The 20,192-nt window shown below is 49.8% G+C and overlaps 5 protein-coding genes across 5 annotated transcripts; 4 read left to right on the plus strand and 1 right to left on the minus strand.

Moving 5' to 3' along the window:
- Positions 1 to 1,560: 1,560 nt before the first annotated feature.
- F5J12DRAFT_865390 (uncharacterized protein) lies at positions 1,561 to 2,608 on the plus strand (the record flags this gene model as incomplete). The annotated part of the gene is made up of 5 exons (XM_051747031.1): positions 1,561 to 1,579; positions 1,637 to 1,830; positions 1,882 to 1,961; positions 2,014 to 2,205; positions 2,262 to 2,608. Coding segments are annotated over exons 4-5 (243 nt in total), but the record flags the coding sequence as incomplete, so codon positions are not given.
- F5J12DRAFT_728118 (PIN domain-like protein) lies at positions 2,368 to 3,618 on the plus strand (the record flags this gene model as incomplete). The annotated part of the gene is made up of 4 exons (XM_051741861.1): positions 2,368 to 2,682; positions 2,743 to 2,858; positions 2,908 to 3,034; positions 3,091 to 3,618. 4 exons carry the CDS (start codon positions 2,368 to 2,370, stop codon positions 3,616 to 3,618), a joined length of 1,086 nt encoding a protein of 361 aa, XP_051594868.1.
- Positions 3,619 to 6,238: 2,620 nt separating this feature from the next.
- On the minus strand, positions 6,239 to 7,106 carry F5J12DRAFT_707089 (ATP synthase; the record flags this gene model as incomplete). Its single annotated transcript, XM_051740582.1, has 4 exons — positions 6,239 to 6,460; positions 6,514 to 6,555; positions 6,658 to 6,789; positions 6,942 to 7,106. Coding segments are annotated over 4 exons (561 nt in total), but the record flags the coding sequence as incomplete, so codon positions are not given.
- An 843-nt stretch (positions 7,107 to 7,949) lies between these two features.
- On the plus strand, positions 7,950 to 8,913 carry F5J12DRAFT_930067 (uncharacterized protein; the record flags this gene model as incomplete). The annotated part of the gene is made up of 3 exons (XM_051749525.1): positions 7,950 to 8,136; positions 8,174 to 8,297; positions 8,361 to 8,913. 3 exons carry the CDS (start codon positions 7,950 to 7,952, stop codon positions 8,911 to 8,913), a joined length of 864 nt encoding a protein of 287 aa, XP_051594870.1.
- An 828-nt stretch (positions 8,914 to 9,741) lies between these two features.
- F5J12DRAFT_930068 (uncharacterized protein) lies at positions 9,742 to 10,959 on the plus strand (the record flags this gene model as incomplete). Its single annotated transcript, XM_051749526.1, has 2 exons — positions 9,742 to 10,041; positions 10,192 to 10,959. The coding sequence occupies 2 exons, from the start codon at positions 9,742 to 9,744 to the stop codon at positions 10,699 to 10,701; spliced, it is 810 nt and encodes a 269-aa protein (XP_051594871.1). The 3' UTR covers positions 10,702 to 10,959.
- Positions 10,960 to 20,192: the final 9,233 nt, after the last annotated feature.

Here is a 20,192-nt window from a genome sequence, read left to right on the forward strand (position 1 = left end):
TGTTTGTCAAGGAGTAAAAATGGAAGGATTACAAATGATTGAGCCATTTTCATGCCGCCATCGTGTCCATGACTGCAAGTTTTCTGTCGGAGACAGGGTTTTGTTATCTATTAAACATCATCGTCGTGAACACATTACTAACAGCTCGAACCGTGTAGCAAAGTTCATGCCGCACTATGATGGTTCGTACGCCATTCTGTTGGCCTTGCGCGGGCCGTTCACACACGACTTGGATATGCCTCGCGCGACGAATGCTTGCAACACTTTCCATGCCAGCCAACTTCGTGCGTTTGTGCCAAATGACATGACTCTGTTCCCATCGTGCGAGTTTCTCTCATCAAGAGACCCCCAATCAACGCTCTATTAATCACGTGCTAACCCTAAATGTACTGCATGTTTTTCCGGCGCTCCGCGTCAAGCACACGAGGATAAAGACCACACCCCAGGCTGTGTTTAATCCTCGGAGGCTTACAAACAGGAGTCTAGGCCAAATTAGGACCATGTAGAAAGCTCACGACCGCCAGCGTCACCGTTCACACTCTCACAATCGATGACTGAGTAATTGGAGTGTTCACTCTACTCAGGAAGTCTCATTTGGAATCAGCTCAAACTGGTAGGGCCCAGAGGAACTGCTTATCAAGTTCAGGCTTGGCCGATTTGTTTAAGTCAGTTTATCTCGGAAAATTGGCAGGTGGCGGTGCGTGGGACCTGCAAATTTTGGATCGGCCTCCCAGCCACAGCGGCTCGCCCTCGGCGGCGGGGACGGCCGTTCGGAGTGTCTGACGCCTCGTGACGGCACCGGCATCGTCGATCGTGGCGTGGGAGGTGCGCTAGGGTGCGCTAGGGAGCGCTCGGGACACGGAAGCAACACGTGGTGGGGGACTTACGTGTCAGGCACGTTATCATCAGGGTCCGCGCACGGAGAGTGGGACGTCCCCGCGCGACGCTGATCGCTTAAGAGACTGGACAGCTGGACCTCCCGTCCATCGTGTATGATAACTGTGTGATTCGGATTCGGAGGGGGTGCAGATGCGGGACCTCCATCGTTAAATTTATATCAATAATCGATCACTTCTGCGATCAGCAGCTAGTATTTGGCCTTCGGGCATTCTCATGAGTTCGGTGCGGGGGAAGTTTTGTGTGCTACTGTGCCGTGCTGACAGCTGTCATTACTCATTGATGGACTTGGCGACGTGTCTTGATAGTTTTCGGCTAAACTTGTTCTTGGCTAGTATACTGAGCTCAGAGCTGTCTAATACATTGTATAGTACAGTGTATTCGTGTTCGTCAAGTTGGTTCAAATCGGACTGCTGGCTCCACCGTGTTTGTCGTACAATACATATGTCACCTTCGGGTGCTGAAGCTGAAGAGACTTGAAGCGCTGAGTGCTGCATACTGAGTGTCCGTGTATTAGTCGTGTGTGCAACACCCCTTGCCCTGCTACCATAATACCGTAATGGCTACGTGTCGCAGCGCCTGGCACACAGGACCTCGACGGCGACCTCAAGGGTCTTTCCCAATCGGTGCGTTTGCATTTTCTACCGGCTCATCTGCCAATCTGGCCAGCCCAGTTGCGAATGTGCGTGCCAATTTCCCCTTGTAAAGTGACTTTACACCACTTTATAATTACTTCCAGTACTTTACTGCTCAAACCGGCTTGTCGCCTCGAGGCATCAACACCACACTGACATAAGCAGTAAGGGCAGGTTTGGGTTACCGCATCTCCCCGCTCTGTGTAGGCTGGCAGGAGCCTTCCCTTCCCTCCAAAGCCCGTTCGAGTCATCCCCCGACATCTCCCACTCTTTGTTGCCGCATCAGTGGCCATTTGTGGTGAGTACCTGCCAGCAAGCGTTTCAGCGTTTTACATCCAACAGTTCACAGCGCTATCAAGCTCGATTCCCTGGCCAAGCACGCTCACTCGCTGGAGCGCACCCCCAAGATCTGACTTGATCCATCCCTTGGTGAGCTCTTTCATCAGCCACCAGCGCCTCCACTGATGGTTTCAAAACATAGATTGCCCGTATCGAGTACATCCATTCTCGCACCATGGTCCTGGCACTCTGGCCGGTGGCCAATCTCGTATTTGTCAGCTGGGCGTCGGCCTACGCCTGCATCAACTGGCTTTGTCTCGTTCTCCCCCTGTCGACAATCCTCCTAACTAGTCCTCGGAGTCCGCCACACATGAGGGTCTCTGAATTATGGCCTGTGAGTATTTCCTCTCTTCTGCCGTTTTGTTAGCGTGTTATACTGACCATACATAGCTCCTTGCACCTGCAGCACGGCCTTACACGCTCGGCCAGCTGGCTGCTGAAACATTTGACCCATCCGGCGATGACGGAGGTGTTCGATTGCTTACTGTGGGATTCAATGCTAGGTCAGCACTATCGTCCATGGTCTATTTCGTCTGTCGCAGATGACACATCACCCAGTGCATGGATGCATTCACTAATCAACGTGTTTTCATGGCGTCAAGCTGGTACAGGACAATCGCACGAAATGGATATTATCTTTTGTCGTCTTTCCGCTATCTCTCGCATGTTGCTTCACCCTTACTTCGTCTTTGATGGGCCAGACTGTCCCCAACTCAAGAGGGGAAAAGACGTCGTAGGTTCGACCTTCCCGCGCCTCCTTGTGCAGCGCTTTCAAGAATTACTGACAGCATTCGGCTTCAACTGGCACATGGTAAGTTGCTTGCTATGTATGCTATGTCATATCTCAACAGGTGCTAACACAACTCATCAGGCCCCAGGAGAGGCAGACGTGGAGCTCGCAAATCTTCAATCCTACGGACTAATCGAGGCTGTGGTGACACCGTACAACGATGCGCTACTATTTGGCGCGACCTGCATTATACGCAGGTGAGTTGTTCATTCAAATATTGGTGCAACCAACCAACTCTAGAGACAGCGGCACCCCTTACTCTACCAGGTATGAAGACGTTCTAGTTTACTCCTCCAAAGACATAGAAAACGTCGTCAGTCTCGAATTGGGGGACCTCTATCTGATTTTGTTGATGAGCAGTGTGGACGCTGAGGTACGTGCCATCCCTAGCACCAAGGTGCCATCCAGTCTCATTTGATTCGTAGACAGGTAATCGGTGGTGCAGCGTGGACGTTGCCCGTCGGCTGGCAAAAATACGGCTTTGGAAGGAGTCTCTTGCGAGCCGCCGCCGCACTCCAGTTTGCCGAGTTCATGAGCTTCGTTTCCAAGTGGCGTGACAGCGTCTGTGAGGTGCTAAGAACGGATCCTCGACAGTTCCTTGGATGTAGACACTACGAACTTGCCCGCATCATCGTGGAGGAGCGCATTGAGTTCCCTGACCCCGCTGTCCTGGCAATGTATCTTTTACCTCTTACCTCGTGGTCGGACAACGGCCGCCCTCCTATTACCGTTGTGACGTCTCGCCAGCCTGATCTCATGTCCCTGGTGGAATTTTGTTCGCAGTACCTTGACTGGCCACCGGACGTCATTCAGTCCAGATTGGTGGACGCTCGTGCTGGTGCCGCTGTACGTGCACTTCTACAGGTAAGTTCTGCGATTATAAACACGTCCACCCCGCATCATCATCCACCATACCCAGCTGCCAGGCAATGTCAACGGCGAGAGACTGCGACGTGATCTTCGAGTCACAGGCTACTTCGACGAGTCGCTGTCCTCACCCACATACAAGCTCTCTGTTCCAATCCAACCCCTTGCAACATCGGGCGAGAAGAGCGATGGTGATCCTTTCTATGACATGGAGATTGCGGCGGTCGTGTTGGAATACTTGAGGCCTGACTTAGCGCTGGGCTCTGTCTGTCCATCTTCCCCATCGCCTTGTGTGGAGTTTGCAGATGAGAATGCAGACGTTAAGGATACATCGTGTCTCGAAGCTGGAATTGATGATCCCATGAACGAGGGCTAGTCAGGCTTACTACACACTTTTTGTAGCATCGTATCAGCTCGTGAGTGGCATGCTACGTGCACTTTTCAATCCATCCCTTACAACGCACGGGTAGAGATGGCTTCAACTTTGCTCGTGACTATAGTCTGGTTGTTATGGTTAACATGTGATATACACAAGAGAGCTCGGAGGAAGACAACATCCTATGGATAGCTGTTCAATTTTTCAGGCAGCAGAGTGTAAAAGGCAAGCGTACACTGTGAGACCATTCGGCTTCCTCCATCGATATTAAGCCTCATGATATCTGTCCCGACTTAGCCAGTATCCTGTATTGTCGAAGACGAAGATGTTCGCGTTCGCGCCACCTGCCATTTGATTAACAGCTTTCGGCTCTCCGCGTTGGCCAAAACCGTGTCCGCATCGTCTTAGCTCCCAATGGAGCATGTATGCACCCTATCATCGAAGATGTCTGCGTTCACATTTGCTTCGCATTCACGTTTGCAACACAGTAAACAACTTTCGACTTTCTGCATCAGCCAAAACTATATCCACGTCATCTTAGCTGGGGTACTCCCCGATGGAACACGGTCCACCCTATCATCGAAGACGACGTCACCCGTGTTTAGTAAGTAAATTCCAGCTCTCCTTGCTAGCCCAAAACCGTGTCCGCATCGTCTTAGCCAGGGTACTCCTTGATGGAGCACCTACATACCTTATCGTCAATGACGAAGTTTCGTTCGCGTTTGCATCACCCGCCATTTGATCAGCAATTTTCAGCTCTCTATGCCAACCAAAAATCGTGTTCACATCATCTTAGCCAGGGTATCCCTTGATGGAGCACGTACATACCCTATCGTCAAAGACGATGATGTTTGCGTTTGCGTCACCCGCCATTTGGTGAATAATTTTCAGCTTTCCACATCAGCCAAAACCATGTTTACATCGTCTTAGCTGGGGCACCTCTTAATGGAGCACGTACATTTTGCCAATATTAGAATTGTTTCCGTCCGCCCCAATGACACCCACGGTATTCACCTATGTCACTTTCCCTCTCACCGATGTCACTATGGTACAGTCCACAGTCGCCCTCCTTCGGTCCCACATCTCTGCGGTATTTACCAACTAGTCCACCCTTTTAGCCCCTTGTCTGCTAACTACGACGCAGCAAAGCGGCCGCATCACCGACAAATGTCACCCGCCCTCGATCGAATTCACCAACCAGCCTGTGGTATTTATTCATCCATGTCGCCGCCTTCCTTCTCATTGACATCTCGAACGGTACGTCTGCAATCGCCTTCCTCCGTCCCACACCTCCGCGGTATTCACCAACTAGTCTATCCATTGAGCCCCACGTCCCCTAACTACAACAGCAGCAGAGCGACTACATCACTGACATACTCCCCAATGTCACCCACAACCAGTCCGCGGTATTCACCTATGTCACCTTCCCTCTCACCGATGTCACTGCAGTACAGTCCGCAACCGCTTTCCTTCAGTCTGATATCTACGTGATACTCACTAACTAGTCCGTCCTTTAGTCCTGCCTCTCCTAGATGTAAGTCACGTTTGTCCGTCAGCGAACCAGTCACTAACTTCGCAAGATCCACCCAGCACAACTTTTCATTCGCTTTGCCAACCATCCCTTTCTCGTGCTATCCTCACTGCAGCTTGTAAGTAATTTATCTCGCTTGCATAGTTACATTACTCACGGCTCTGCAACCCCTGCACAAATGTCACTCCTGTCTTCAAAATACTCGCCCACGTCACCAGTGTCACCCCCTCCGCTCAACCAAATATTCTCCACAGCTCCTGCCTATTGCAAGTGTAGCCTCTGTCCCCCCCGCGTACAACTCAACATCTCCACGATGGCCACCTTCTAGCCCTACCCATGTGATACAATGTATCATCGAAAACGAAGATATTCGCGGTTTGCGTCACCCGCCGTTTGGTAAACAAATGTTGGCTCTGGAATGGGTCGTCAACACTGTCGACGGATGAGGTGCCATGGTTGACTTTAAGGGCGAAACCTAATTAAACTTGCATGTATTTTCACTAGTATCACAAATCCTCGTTCATTACACTCGGCGGTATGCATGTACCTCGATCAGATTTATTTATTGTACCCTTCTAGCGAGATTTGTGGCGAGTGGGTCATGGGGTGGCAAAACTGATTTCATGGACGACTACACCAATACTCAAGATAAGTCTGATAAAAAAAGGGCGTTGATGTGCTACATTTTCTATCAGCAATCTAGCTAGCCATGACCTCCCTAGATCGCTTTGCTTTTCACGAGTTCTGTTATTGTCCATCGTCAGAGGTAATCTGTGAGGAACTCGCAATGCGATCGACTTACACTCAAGCTCCGCCACGGCGTTGGCCAATATCTCCTCCTGCATCTTCTCGTCCCTGAGATCGGATGTAATCCTTGCAATGATAGTTTTTGCAAGCTCAACCTGCTCGCTCTCCTTCAGCCATTGCTCATAGCGCACCCAGCTGTCTGGGACGGTCTTGAGCTCGGATGCCAGTGCAACCTTTTGATGCTGGATAAACGCTTCTGCCTCCAACCAGGCAGTTTCCTATATACATCATATCATGTTAGATCTAAAATACTAAAAGACCACGCCCCGACCTTCGAAACGGGAAAGAGCCCCTGCGTCAGCGACATGACATCCTTTATCTGTTTGACAGAGCAGATGCAGTCTTTTACAGCCTTGAGTATGCTCGGCACGCGAGTTTTCCAAAGCGGTCTTGACACGTTCGATAGCGACACAACGTCCCTCATCTGTTTAACAGAGTTGATGTGGTCTTTTACAGCCCGAGTATGTTTGGCACGCGAGTTTTCCAAGGCAGTCTTGACACGCTCGATAGCGACACGACGTCCCCTGTTTAACAGAGTTGATGCGGTCTTTTACAGCCTGAGTATGTTCGGCATGCGAGTTTTCCAAGGCGGTCTTGACACGTTCGATGTGGCCATTGACCTAGTCACAGTCGGGCCCACTGATAAGCTAGGCACATGATTATGAGTGTATGTAACAGCATATTAACAGAACCACATACCTTAGCAATGTAAGCAGGGAGGACAAATGTCCCTGCTGCGACCACAGTTTCCTCATTCACAACATAGACTTCTTGAGAGATGGCCATAGCAGGAACACCAGTACCGAGGATTGCAGTGCCAGCCTCGATGATGAGGTTTGGCGAGGATGGGAGGGGATTTACGATTTATGAAGCACGCTCAGAAGGAGGGATATGATGGGTGGACGAACGATGCTTGCGATTAATGATGTTTGTGTTGTGCGTTGCGTACGTATGACAAGTCGTAGGCTACATATGTACGCAACGCACAACACAAACATCGTTAATCGCAAGCATCGTTTGTCCACCCATCATATCCTACAAGTCGTATGTACGCAATGCACAACACAAACATCGTTAATCGCAAGCATCGTTCGTCCACCCATCATATCCTGAGCGTGCGCGTGCGCATGCAATGGTTACCATTATGTGTTTGTTCTACCTAACTCACACATCCGTTCGAGAGTGGTCCTATCCTACACCGCCGTACATAACTGCTTTCGACCCCGCGGAAGCTTCGGGAGTCCTCGATCGCGAGATGTGATCACTGTGACACTGACATAAGCTGAACCTAAACGAGGGGAACGAGGGGCAGGGCGCCCAAACAACGGCACACGACGGCATGCCGAGCCTACTGGCAGTGGCGCCGAGGTGGCTGAGGCCCGTGACGTCACGGATTCCCGGCCTCTGCGGTCACGTGCGTGCGCCCGCCGCAGTTTGGCAGGTGCCCTTCACCGCCACTGCCAATTTCTCGAACTAAGTAGAAGCTCAGACTGCGGCTCAGGAGCAGCCTAAAGCCTAACTATGCGTGAGAAAATTACTTCACAAGACGCGGATCAATATAGCCTTCAAAGCTTCAGCTGTGGGGCCGTGGCTATGTCTATACGGAGAATGCGCTTTCAATACGGTGCGTATCCTATAAATCGCTGGTGCTCTTCCCCTGAACCAGCGCTGGTCGTCGCAACTCCACTCCTCACTGTTCCTGCCACCATGGATATGGTTCACGTGTCAAGCATTCTGCACAGTTATGAAAGTTCTCGGCAGTACAGCGCTCGAGATTTTCTTCGCATTGCAAGATCTCAAGCGACGGCAGGCGTCGGTGCATGCGATTTGTATTATATTCCTTCTCGGTCTTCCTGCCGCCATGAATTCCTTCTTGTCCATGTTAGTACTGGTCGTAAGTGCGCTGATTGATTGTGCATGGCGGTGTCGAGACTTTGTATGGAAAGGAGAGAGTCTCGTGCTCATTGTCGAGCGCATCCCCAGTAACAATGGAGTACAAGTAGTGTCTTCGAGTGGTGGAGTCGCAAGAGACACTGTCACAGTCGTGCGAGCCAGGTACAATGTCCCTCAACTCTAGTTCGGTGCTTCGGCAACTGAAGCGTCCAATCCCTCACACAGAGAACACCACGAATATTGGCAGAGGGCCAGTCAAAATCCAGTGTGCAGGGGAACACTTCGATGGGACCACCCTTCAGCCCATCTCGTGGATATCGCATTCATTGCAAGCGCCGCATCTGCCACATTCAAATACTACAACCTTTACACTCACCAGTGCTACTGGTATGCTAGGATCAACCTAGCTGCGATGGCGAGAGCGTTTCCGTCTTGCTCCAGGGAGGGCACTACGTCGTTCTCAAGGAGGTGGCTTCCACTTTTGGGGACCTACAAGCCATCACAAGTCCAGCTCCTTGTAGATCTTCATACCATCGGCTGCAGAGATTTACACTCACCTTCCGACTACCTAGCTCCTGTGGTCCCCGCGATTGAGACCGAACGACATACTTCTGGTCTGGTCACACCCGATATTCTCCACACTTTAGCCACATCGATAGCCAGCTCTTTTGCGCGGTTAATATTTCTTGAACCAGAGGCTGACATTGCAAATCGACATCATGGCCAAATTCCAGGAGAAATACCCGAACCAGGCAGGCAAATGAATGGAACGCCTTAAGCAGAAGGAGCTATTGGTGATATTGAGGGCTTTCGGAGAGACGAGTCGGCGAGTAAGCTTGACTTTCCACATTTCGTTTTTGGTAGATGGACGACTACTTGGTGTACGTACCGTAGTATATCCAGTGGATCTTTGTTGAGATACCCTTTGTTGTCATATCGATGCAGAGTTGTATGTGCAGAACGCAGGTTCTTATCCGAATGTACGTTGAAGCCAGCATCACACTAGTGCTAGTCATGTGAATGGGAGACAAGGGGGCGATACGCCGAGATCTAACTGCGACAGGAATTGTACACATACCATGGTAGGTGCGGTGTTACTCCAGAATCAAATAATTAGCCAAATTTGTGAGCAACAAGTCAGTACTACGCGCAGCTCACCTATGCCACGTCCTATCTATCGACAGAACCTCAGCAAGATAACCGACACAGACTCAGGGAGACCATGTTCTACAGTTAGCAGATAAAGCAGAGGCAGGCATATCCGACCGCCTAGTTACATTTGCTCCATTCATCAAGCATGGGTTGCGGTGCGCCCCTCGCGAATGTCTACCTGCAATAAGCCCAGGGCCTTAGTGGATACAGCCCGTAAGTCCAGAAACGTTTTGAAGGGAACAAGTGAAAGATATCGTGATTGAAAGAGATATTGGATAAATGTGGAGTCCAGCAGATTCCCGCAACAAGAAGCTAGATGATTTCGATGAAATTCCAATCATCTCCCGATTTCTACTTTTGCATTTGCCTTGGAGAGACTTGGCGCATCATTCTCCTGGAGTTGATTGCTGTCAGTTACGATCTTCGCGCTTGACCTCAAAAGTGTGTGTACGCAATGAAGGTCTTACCTAGGCTACTGTTCATCACGGCAACAGAACCTACGTTTCTAAACAGCGTGGGTGTTGAACTCAAGCGGGTCCAGTTGGGTTTCACCCCTACTATCGCTTGTCCGGTTTTGGATCTTGATGATAGGCGCCTACTGAGGGAGACTCAAGGCTCACAGAGCTTCCCCATAGCGCCAGGGCGATCTCTGGGAGATATCAGCTGTTCTGCAGCAAGTCTTCGCTTTTCGTGTTGGGTTCATCATCGAGCTGGCATGCCAGTGAGAGAAGGGTGTGCGGAGGGAGAGATAAGAGTGAGTTTTTCGTTATCCCGCTGGGTAGCCTCCCCACCGATTGCAATGGTGGAATAACTTTCCCCTACGGCGGTGAAAAACAAGTGCTACGTGTTGCGATTGGGTTGCAGTCACAGTCGTGTTTTAGTCTATTTACCACTATGTTTTCAGTTGTTTGGCGCCGCACCTGCCGTCGTCGTGCTGAGCGCTGAACCTTCACCTGCTAATTCACACTTTGGTTCTGTCCCAGTGTCTGTGGGACGCAAAATGTATAGACCATTTGAGACGCGAACACAATTTCTGATTTCCAACGCAGAGATCGGGACCCTGTTTACCCACGAGCTGCTCGACTCAGAGAATGATTCGTTAAATTTCTCCGATATCCGGACCTCTCTACCCAAGCTCTTTAGCGCTAGTGGGAAACGAACCGCAGAGGTGAAGATTATGGAGTTCGTATTGGATACGACTGGGACTATGGAAGTTAGGAGGGAAGGGATACCGCCATCAACTACGATGTGGATTATACATGCCGGACTTTGGCAGAACGAGTACCCGTTGTCCATGCTGCGACTCGTAGGACATTATACAATATTCTCCCGTGCAAGTGGTCGGTTAATCATTAAAACACTCACAATAGTAGTCCCGAAGAGAGACTACGACTTGGTGGAGAAGCGCCGATGAGAGGCCGGATGCCAAAAGAACAGAAGTTTGCACACCACTGAAAGGCGGCAACTATGGATATCACATTAAAAACGACCCCATTTGGACGTATGATTTGTGGGAAAAAGCTAGGAAACGGGGCCGTACCATTTCCCGCGTCCTAGGATTGTTTAGGAGAGTCGATATATCAGTCTCCGGGTTGGTTGGCTTGCCCTGCCTACTAGTTGTGTGGGCAGAGGAAACATACTAGTGCTGGATTCACGTGAAAGTTTAGACTTGGGCACTGCCCACCGTTTCCGGATTGTGAGATAGACGCTCCATCCTAACTTAGCACTTGTTTGCTCTTCGCGCGAACGTCCCGGGCCCGAGCCATGATATCGGTTCAAGGGCGGCATCAGGGTCCCTTGTGTTAGGTGCACGGTGGCTTGTACAAGCCATGGGGCTAGTGAAGAGAGCCATTAACGAACGCTGTGACACGTGTTGTCATTTGAGCGCGTCAGACGGAACGTCGAGTCCGCGTGCGCCCGATACGGCGGGATCCCGGATAGGGATTACTGCAATGTCATGTAAAATGATGTATAGCAGAGGTAGAGAAAAACGAGAGACAAGGCATCGTGATGGCGCTGCGAGCTGGAATACCGACATTATCCTAGCTGCCGCAATGAGAGCGTTCCGTCTTGCTCCAGAGAGGAGTCTACGCCATACGCAAGGTAGTTTACAGTATTCATTCTCGTCGACCCTCACGCATACCATCAACTGCCGAGATTTCCATCCACCTGCCAACTATCTCGCTCTTGCGGTCCTCACAATGGAGACTGGAAAATAGCCCTCTGGCCCAGATGTTCACCATCGCTTGCAATCAGCGTTCAGAGATCTCTTTCATAGTTGACGTTGCCGAACCGAAGGCTATCATTGCAAATCGACATGGTAACCACACTTCGGGACGAGCGCTTGAATAATACGAGCAGTATAATATATCTGGTCCATGTTTGTCAAGATACCCTTCGTCGTCGTATTCAGGAATTGTGTGTGTAGATATCACACCAATGGACGCTCGAGTTGGCTAGGAGTTAAATACGTTAGCGACCAGATCTTTAAATGGGGGGAGTGCCTATGTACGTACCAGTACACCGAAGTTCAACCACGAACAAACGATAGTCGTTGTGAACGTCTCACCTGCGCCGTATCCTATTTGTCAGCGGGATCTCAAGGAGATTAGTGAGAGATAGCCAAAGTCCCTGGTATTCTCGTGATACTTGCCTCTCAGGACCGAAAAACATAGGCAGGCACATCTGGCTGATTAGCTGCATTCGTTCTACTGAGATCAACAAGGATATAGCGACCAAACGGGATCCGCGCCCCACGGGTAAGGGAGGAATTCTCAAACATTGCGGTTGAAGAGGACGTCGTACATCCAACTGCCGCCGGATTCAAAGACAAAATTTTCCTGTTTCAACTCTTGAGAATGAGTAGATAAGGGACTTCATATACCATTCTCTCGGGGTCGATCGGCTCGTGGTCATAGGTAACCTTCGAATCCTATTTCGGGAATGCAGGCACGACGCGGGTGCCTTACCTAGACTATTGCCGATCTCAATAGAGTCGATATATCAAGGAACATAGATGCAGTGGACCAATTGGGTTTTACACTCACCATTGTCTAGACGTATCGGATTTCGGATTTCGGATCTCGAGACTACTTACCTCGGGGAGACTCCGTCCCCGACGCATTCTATTCAGGAAGCTGGTTGATGGTGACATGTTCCTCGTTATGGGAGCAGCGCACAAGAGAACGGGGTTCAACAAGCATGAGAGTGAGGGGAATAAAAGATGCTGTGAGGGAGGGGGTATGGGGTGAAGTGAAAAGCATCGAGGAAGAGAAAACAAAGAAGACTAACACGACTAAAATGCAAACGCTAGCACTGATCACACCTGTGCGGCGGAACGCTCGGGTCCTGGGGAAAGTCACATGTCGAATGAACCGGAGGTGAGACCATGACTCGTACTACAAACAAACCTAAATACATCATGTCACGAATGCCATCGTGCGCCACAACCGTGCGAACCCGTGTTCTTCCAGTGGGAACTTCCTGCCCCGCAACCCCACCCCAAGCAACCCACACGAACCAAGACCCCATCGCGACGCCCAACGGAAAATCATGTCCTTCACGATTGTCGTGACTCGCACGAAGAACTACCATTAGTTCTTTTTATCTTGGGGTGGGTCCATCCACCACATTGCTGTTTTCGAGTGTGTTTCCAATCCCATCTAACATCCTTTGCTTCATGGCCCCTCTATTTGCTACACCTTCGCTCTTTTCACCTCACGTAGCTGTCTGACCTCCTCTCTGCCACTTTTTGCATATAATTTGATCGCCAGGTATGTTTTTCGGTGTTGCGGTTGTGATGTAGGGAAAAAAGATCCGGGTGACCAATCCACGCACCGGGTAGTCAACCATCCTCGGCGATGTATGCATGTATAGTGCGTACCTGTGTTGCATGTGACCCATATTTGCTATGCATACATTGCCGAGGACAGGGATGACTCGTGAAGGAGAGCAAAGGCCCGATGCAAGGTTCTGGTCAATTGATTTCCTGCACTAAGCAGCCCGACACGAGCCACGACCATCATTTGCTGATTATGAGCCAGTGAGAAGTAAGAAAGCCGCTGTGCCATCCGAGGTTGTTTCGCGGAGTCGTAACACCTGGAATGGGATAGGAAACAATAGGTATACACCAGACTTCGCGTTCGGTTCCAACGTCCCCGAGGCGTCGAATCCATTGACGTGATGTTGTAAGTGAGATGCACATCCCGAAGGAAGTGCTCGAAAACCACGAGCTGACTGATCCGGTGAGTGATTTGCGAAATCTTTTCCAGGTAATCACGGCAGAGGGAAAATGGGATAATATTCGGAACTTCGTGTCAGCACAAACTGACATCGAATTGCAGGTTGACAATGGTCCCTTTCACTGACCTCTGCAACTTGTTCAATGTACCCAACACCACGCTGCTGCGCGAACCATACAGGATGATCGGCCTGTCAATATCGCAAGAATCTGAACCGCCTTCTACACCAGTATTACCAACAGCGGGTGGTTCCTGTGGGGACGGCACGGCCGTAAACGTGAAAGGGAACTCTCGCGTCCGTTACAATTGACCCCTGCAGATTACTCCGCAGGCTCTTGGTATGTGTCTGTCCAGATACAGAATACGGTTCTATACTCTTCAGTCCAACCGTTTGCAAAGGGTGAGTCTTCTACTCCTTCATTTTGTCACTGTATAGTTTCTCGAAAGGAAAGATGCCGGACTCGAGTGGGTAACGTATTGCACCTTCAGAAGGTCTTAGTATGCCGGAATTCGATCATGACGGGGGAGTTATGCTGGTGGCGGTGTAAGTTGGATCCGATATTTGGCGTAACGAGTGCCCGACCTGAGTCTGCCGCGATCGTAGGATGGAATGATGGAAGATTTCTTCAAGGCGATCAACAATTGATCGATCGATCGACCATATTTGAGTTGCTAGCATCACGTTCTGTCGACAGGAGTCTCGAAGAGGAGTACAGAAGTCAACCGAGGATGAGTGAGTCGACATCGATGCTTTCTGTGTGTACATCGGGATGTTGGCCCAAATTTTGGTCACCCATGGAGTGGTAACGAGCGGCTTCAAGACAGATCAACTTAGCGGTCAAAGATACTGTGTAGATGGACTCACCTAGCCCTGCGGTTCCACAAGTGGGTGGAGATGCCACTACGATGACGCTGGGTGCAAGGCTCACCTCACCGGTGCTGATCATACGGATACCGAGAACGTGAGGGCCGCAAAACACTGAGAGGCAGGGATTATGGACGTCATATTGAAAACGACATTACGCCTGCCTTCGTGTCGCTGACTTGCGTCCGAGAACTAAGACACATCGGTGCAGAACACAAGTAGGGTTTTACACTCACCATGGTCTGTGCATAAGGGTATATTCCATTTCGAGTTTTCAGGATTGGTATTGATCAATACTTCGTTGTCTCTCGGCTCCAACTGGTAGTCCCAACCAAGGAATCAGTTCGATGGTGGTGGTGTCAGTGTTCCTTGTGTTGGGTTATGGTTCATTTGGAGGGGCGGGTATACTGGGAGGAGAGATGAGAAGTGTTTTAAAGGAAGGAGACGTGGTGAGGAGGTATGTAAGAGTGAATGCTGAAGGGGGTAGATAGACTGGAAGCCACGATCCACAAAGGAGCCGAATACGAAAGCAGATATGTAAGAGGACGGTTTCGAGCACTCGGAGCTTACAGGGAGCAGCCCGTGGTCGCATGAGTCTTATTTTCAGACAAAAGTATTCATCCAGACAATTATGCAGTCTCTCCCTGATAAATGGGAGCATGGTGTCGAGTGAAGGGGGGTCCCCCCACGTTCGGATTCAAGAATTCGTTGGAGTTGCTTATCGATTCCCCCATCGGCTTCAACTCCCAACCTCCAACTCGTTTCGGCTTTGTTACACTCGTCGCTGGCCTCTCTCCTCTCGCATGTCGTATCTACTTCGTCATCAAGTTTTTCCAGAGCCATTCCAGATAGCCCACGAGAAAATCATACATCAACGCGACAACCCTTCATTGGCTCACCGAGGCGTCTATCTGATCTCGTCCATCACGATGGAAGGTATACAGCTGAAGGCTCCAGGACCATCAGGAGGTGCAGAAAACAATGTCATTTACCCCATGGCATGCATGGGGACGATGTCGGCATCGCTGGGAATGCGGGTGCAAAGTGCGTGTCACTTCTCTTCCTGCCCTCCCCTTGTTCTCTTCTCATTCTATACACTGAGATTCATAGGCTCGTCATCACTTCCATCTTTCCCTCATCTAGTGTTCAGGAAGGTCCAACGACGACATTAGATTGAGTATCTGGAAGCAGTGAAATGATGATGGACATGATGAACTCAACGTTCGAGCCCAGAGCTCCCAGGTTTGACCATTATGGTGATAATCCCTCCTAGGTAAAAGTAGAACGTGAAAGATGCCCAGGGAGAGTAAACGACCGAAACCTGAACTGGAAGCTACAATGTATTGGGACCACCTGAGGACCCCACATGTCGTGGACGTGAAGACCACAGCTCTGCATTGACCATATGGTAGGTCTTGGTCTTGGTGCCGGGATGGACGGGTCGTTGAGCCCAAGTACTGCTGCGCAACGTTGGATTCCGGTGACATTTCTATGACAGCGACCTTAATTCTCTTTGTTTAGTGATGCGGCATGGATCTGTAAATATACGTTGTGGTGCATGAAATATATTTCAAGTGCGGTTAGCCCATTCCATCATGTCGGTTCGAGTATAGTTTTCAATGGAACTTTCTTCGTGAGTTTCCTTGCGTGCTCGGTATCACTTGTATCCACAGCAGCTAAGGGCATACAGGAAGTGAAAGATTATGAGGTCTTATTACATAATGTTGTTAACTGCGTTCCAGCGCATTTCTCTATATAACACACATTGCATAGCAATACACCATTCGAATGGTAGAGGCTGGGAGCCGTCGGGACAGCGAGGGGAAGCACGCTTGTTCAATACCACGTCATCGACTGTCGAGATAACCTCCACATTTGTCCACTTCGCCTTGGTGAAGGAAGGTGGCCAGGGCTGGAAGTGTATGATACATTGGAACCCACCACAGTAGGGGTGAGCACACTCAGGACGAATCACAACAAGACAGAATGTGGACAGGCATGTGGGATTGAACAACCAAGCATATGCTCTGATACAGGATGATAGAGAGAGAAAGAAAGAGGCAAAAGAAGATATATCCTGCACATACATGTAGCACCAATATATATACCCCCAGGATCCAAACAGTGCAACACAGTGAGAGGGATCTGCATGCCCAGACAAGGAGATAGGAGACGTGATAGCGTGGTGCGACAGGAGATGTGACAGTGTGAAGCAGTAGCATGAGCATGAGTGATGTGTGAGTGGTAAGTGTACACTTACACCCTCCCAACCCATAAAAAAGAGCAATGGGGGGGTGAGTGAGCTGTACGTGAGTCATTCTTTGTCAATGTCTTCTTCGTCAAAACCTGACCTCCAACTCCATTCCTCAACCCAAACTTCTTCTTCTAAACCTGACCTCCAACTCTGTTCTTCAACACCCTTTATGGTGGGTGTTCCCTTTCCAAGATGTCCAGTGCCTCACAATCCTCCAAGTCCTTCTTCGTCAACCACTCATCATCCTCTGGCCCAAATCCTAACCACTGCACCAAATATTTCTTTGACCTCCCAGCCTGCTTCTCATCCACTATCCACTCAATCAAGTTCTCCAGCTGGCCATCCACTGTGACCACAGGGCCAGGGCGAGGCAGCTCGTGCAAGGGGAAAAGTGTCATGTCATTGGGCACAAAGGCATGTAGTTGGCTAATGTGGAACGTGCTACATGCATTTGACACATGAGGCATGTCCAAGACATAGGTGGATGTATCTGGGGAAGCCAATAGGATGGTATATGGGCCATCATACCATGGCATAAACTTGGCTACATGATTGGTACCATTAGTAATGTACTCATGATGACGATATTTTGTAGATAACCAAACCTTGTCCCCGATCGCAAACTTTGGATTGGGGATGTGGTGATGATTAGCTGCATGAGCCTGTGCTGCCTTAGCTGCAAGGAGATTATCGCATGCTTCTGGGACGTCCATATCTAGGTGAGCCAGAAAACTGGCTGCATTGCTGTTTTTGGTCTCACCAGCCTCTGGAGCGGAAATGGGAGGCAGAAGACGAGGAGAGCGTCCCAGGTGAAGCTGGAAAGGTGAAAACCCTGTGCTGTTGTTAAGGGTGTTCATGATGTGAAAATGCACCCGAGGCAGGGCCTTGACCCAGCCTTTCTGATTATGCTTGACATGGAATTGAATGCACTGGTTGACAGTCTTGTTGGTGCGCTCACTTGCCCCATCCATCTGAGGATGGTAAGATGATGACATCTTAAGCTTAACGCCCATCAGTTTATGAAGTGATTTCCAAAAATGAGACACAAAAAGCTTATCATGATCTGATATTATCTCTAAAGGAAGACCGTTCTCGCAGTACCAGTGGTCAAAGAACAAGGAGGCGAACTCCAAGGCAGTGATGGAACTCCGACAGGGCACAAGATGTATATCCACACCAAGGCGATCTGTCATCATGACAATCATGTTGAAGCCATGGTCCTCTGGCAGGGGACCAATGAAGTCGACAGTGACCAAGTTGCCCTGAGCATCTGGGACAGGCAAGGGGTGCAGCAGGCCTGCAGGTGCCATGGTAGGTGACTTGTTGCATGCACAGTGGGTGCAGGCAGGAACATATGTGGATGCGAGATCACGACACATGTTGGGCCAGTAGAAGGAGTTATGTAGAGCTGCGTAGGTCTTATCCATGCCAAAGTGGCCTAGGGTGTCATGGGCAAGGTGGAAGAAATGTTCGTGAAGGGAGTGTACACAAGGAATTACTAGGTGGCCTGCAAGGTACAACAGACCGTCACATTCCTGCAGGCCAGGAAGTGAATCGAGGAGTGAGAAAAGATGCCAGCAGAAGGGATCTTCTGTGTATTTCAATATTTCCACTGTTAACGACTTGTCTACCTCAACTGTTGACACCGCAGTGATGGGGGGAGCGTTGTCAGAACGACAAGACAATGCATCAGCACCGACATTATGCTCACCTGGAACATACCAAATAGTCAGGTCAAACTGCAACATGTATTCCTGCCAGCGAGCCTGACACTGAGAGAGGTCATGCTGTAAAGCAAAGTTCTGAAGAGTACAATGATCTGTATATACCAACACCGGGGCACCAAGTAGCTCGACCCTCCATCTCTTTAAGGCACAGATGATGGCAAGGAGTTCCTTCTCATGTACAGGATAGTTGAGTTCAGCACTGCGAAGGGGTGTAGAATCGAATGCAACTGGCCAAGCCATTTCCCAGGTGGGTCCCCAAGAAAGGATTGCCCCAGTATGGAAATCCGAGGCATCGCATGTAAGAAATATGTGATTGTCACCTGGATTATCATGGTTGATGGTTTTCAGACAATGAGGACTGACCATGAGATCTTTGATGGCCTGAAATGCCTGCTGGTGGTCACTCATCCACACTGGGAACTTGAGTTCTGCCACCTTGGTCATCAATGTATTCAGGATGCGAGTGTGTTCCACGAGATTGGGAAGGTGATCAGTGACATAATGGACAAGACCAAGGAAGGCACGCATGTCAGTAACTGACCATGGAACCAGCCAATCGAGAATCCTCATGATCTTGGAGGAATCAGGCTTGATCCCTTGTGCAGAAATGTGGTGACCAAGGAAAAGCACCTCAGTGCAGAACAGCTGAGTCTTCTTAAGGGAGCAAAATAACTTAGCCTCATGGAGAGCCTGCAAGACCGCACGAACATTTCATTCATGTTCCTCAAGTGTCTGTGACCAGATGATAATGTCATCAAGATAGACATGCAAATGTGACACCTATCAGGTGATGGAGAGCAGCAAACATGCAATGTTGATGAACCGCAGGGGCATTCCTCATGCCCATGGGCATGACAGTCCACTCATACAGGTCCCAAGGTGTGTGTACAGCCAGCCACTTGATGTCATCTGGGTGGACCTTGGTCTGGAAGAATGCATTAGTCATGTCCAACTTTGCAAAGTACTTGCCCTTGACACAATCATGAAGGATCTCATTGATGCAGGGCAGTGGGTGATTATCTGGCACAGTGTTCAGGTTGAGTTGTTGGAAGTCATTCACCCAACGAGGTAACGCTGTAGGATCTGCCTTCGGGATGATGAAGGCCAGTGAGGAGTGTGTGCTATTGGAGGGCCGTAACTGCCCTGCATCGAGATGCTGTTGTAACAACATTTTCCATGCCTCGCAGTATTTCTTTGGGCAATCATATGACCAGAGTTGGATGACCTTGTTGGTGTCTTTGGGCTGTACATGGAAAAGGACGTTGTCAGGCAGGGCATCTGTGGGTGGAATATCAACAGGGAACTGGTCAGCGAACTCATGCTTGAGTCACACATCACACTTTGTCAGCTCTTCTGCAGTGGCAAGAACCTCAATGCGGTGCTGTACCATGCCAATGATATCCACCCCACAGACTGGAGTGGCTGCCACCTCAACAAGTTCATGATACTTAGGCAAGACACTGCATAACTCTTCAAGAACCACATTCTTAAGTTGTTTAACTGCTTGAACAGTAGGAGTCACTGGCTGAGAGGGAGTAGAGACAGGAACCGGGGGAGGGTTTATTAAGTCGTAACCAGTATCTTTATCCACACATGTACAGAGAGCGTGATCGATAATGAGCCAATTATGCGAAAGAAAAGGAAGTCCTAACAAGAGGGGAGTAGACAGATGGGGTGCAATGATTGCATGAACAGAATGTGAATGGAAACATGCATCAGGAGAAAGACAAGACAGGACAATGTAATTCTGCAGGGACATGACCTCCCATTCACCAGAAGAAAGCGCCATCAAAACATCAAGAGACTTGTGCAGCCGGT

The sequence above is a fragment of the Pisolithus orientalis genome (genome assembly GCF_024613125.1).
Source record: "Pisolithus orientalis strain OTSU chromosome Unknown F5J12scaffold_69, whole genome shotgun sequence".
In the NCBI taxonomy this organism is placed as follows: Eukaryota; Fungi; Basidiomycota; class Agaricomycetes; order Boletales; family Pisolithaceae; genus Pisolithus; species Pisolithus orientalis.